Here is a 1,219-nt window from a genome sequence, read left to right as displayed (position 1 = left end):
CATTCCTGCCCGTAAAGTTTAAGTCAGGCAGAACATCACGGGATTCACTCAAAGCAGTATCAGGAAATTCAGCGTTCATCTCTTCAATGACAAAATGCTTATAATTAGCAGCTTGCATGTTTAAGTGATTCTCTATCAAAGCAGAATCAGACGTAACATCATTATGCCTTAGTGGTGTCCTAGCAATCCACGAATCTATAAAACCAAAATGTGATAACCCCAATTTGGAGTTCCCATCGTCTACATATTCTGCAACTTTTCGATGGCTCAGGCTGGTCTCCTCAGAGCATGCATGGTCGCAGTAAAAAGGGCTAATTTCAAAGCTAGATGTAACCTTTTGTGGCCACTTCTGGCATTTTCTAATAACACTAATGCTGCAAGTACGCCATTTTGATAGGGAAACTGCTGCAGGATATATTTCATCAGCGACAGAACCTACAACAAATTAACAGGAATGACAATAAGTTGTTAATAAATGAGATTTTTCATTAACTTACAATGCACCTCATAATGTAGAGATTCAAGATACAATAATGCATTTACCATTACCAAATTCTTCACAAGTCTGCGTCTTAACCATGTTGCTCCGGTTTGACTTCTCGTAATTGATTTCCCTAGTAATAGAAACAATGATGGTTAGATCACAAATAAAATTTAAACAAAAAACCATAAATGACTAGTACCGTAAGCACGCTTGTCTATGCTCAGTAATTGGCTTCATACAAGGCTGTGAGGCACTATAAGGTTCTAGCTGACAATTGAATCCTGAGGAATAATCTACAGTGATCAAAAAAATTACTATATATGGAAGAAGAGAATAATAAATCAATTAAAATAAACCTGGCGCATCAATACAACCAGATAACTCCATTTTAGAATTTTCTCTGGCATTATCTTTTGGAAGACAATTTAAGATGGGAAACTTCTTCTTGCCTTTGTAAAACGGTGGAGCAGAATAACTTCTACTTAATCTTAACTCATGAACCTGAGAAAATAAAGAATTTTGAAATTCCTTCTTCTGGGTGGGGCTTTCAACAGTTTCATCATGAGAATTTTGCATGGCAAAATTATGAAGGCTAGTGCTATAAATGTCTGCATCTCTAACGCTTGAAGATTCAAACAGCAAACAGCCGGTTTCTTTAGAGAAAGAAGCACCTTTAGGGGTCCTGAACTGATCTAAAAGAAAGTCAGACTGAGATTTGTGACTAAGGACAGCCGC

General features: G+C 37.1%; 1 protein-coding gene across 1 annotated transcript in view; it reads right to left on the bottom strand.

Moving 5' to 3' along the window:
* Positions 1-1,219, bottom strand: part of LOC110031497 (DNA mismatch repair protein MLH3-like) — a 117,857-nt gene that overhangs the window by 37,249 nt on the left and 79,389 nt on the right. Inside the window, exons 14-15 of the mRNA XM_020734720.1 lie at positions 841-1,219; positions 684-765 (exon numbers count right to left, since the gene is read on the bottom strand). The exon at positions 841-1,219 is cut by the window's right edge and continues 884 nt beyond it. Of these exons, the coding sequence (XP_020590379.1) occupies positions 684-765; positions 841-1,219 (461 nt within the window). The remainder of the gene's footprint in view (positions 1-683; positions 766-840) is intronic.

The sequence above is a fragment of the Phalaenopsis equestris genome, unplaced genomic scaffold, assembly GCF_001263595.1.
Source record: "Phalaenopsis equestris unplaced genomic scaffold, ASM126359v1 Scaffold000834, whole genome shotgun sequence".
Classification (NCBI taxonomy): Eukaryota; Viridiplantae; Streptophyta; class Magnoliopsida; order Asparagales; family Orchidaceae; genus Phalaenopsis; species Phalaenopsis equestris.
The sequence above is the reverse complement of the archived record's forward strand: the minus strand, read 5'-3'. Positions and strand labels throughout refer to the sequence as shown.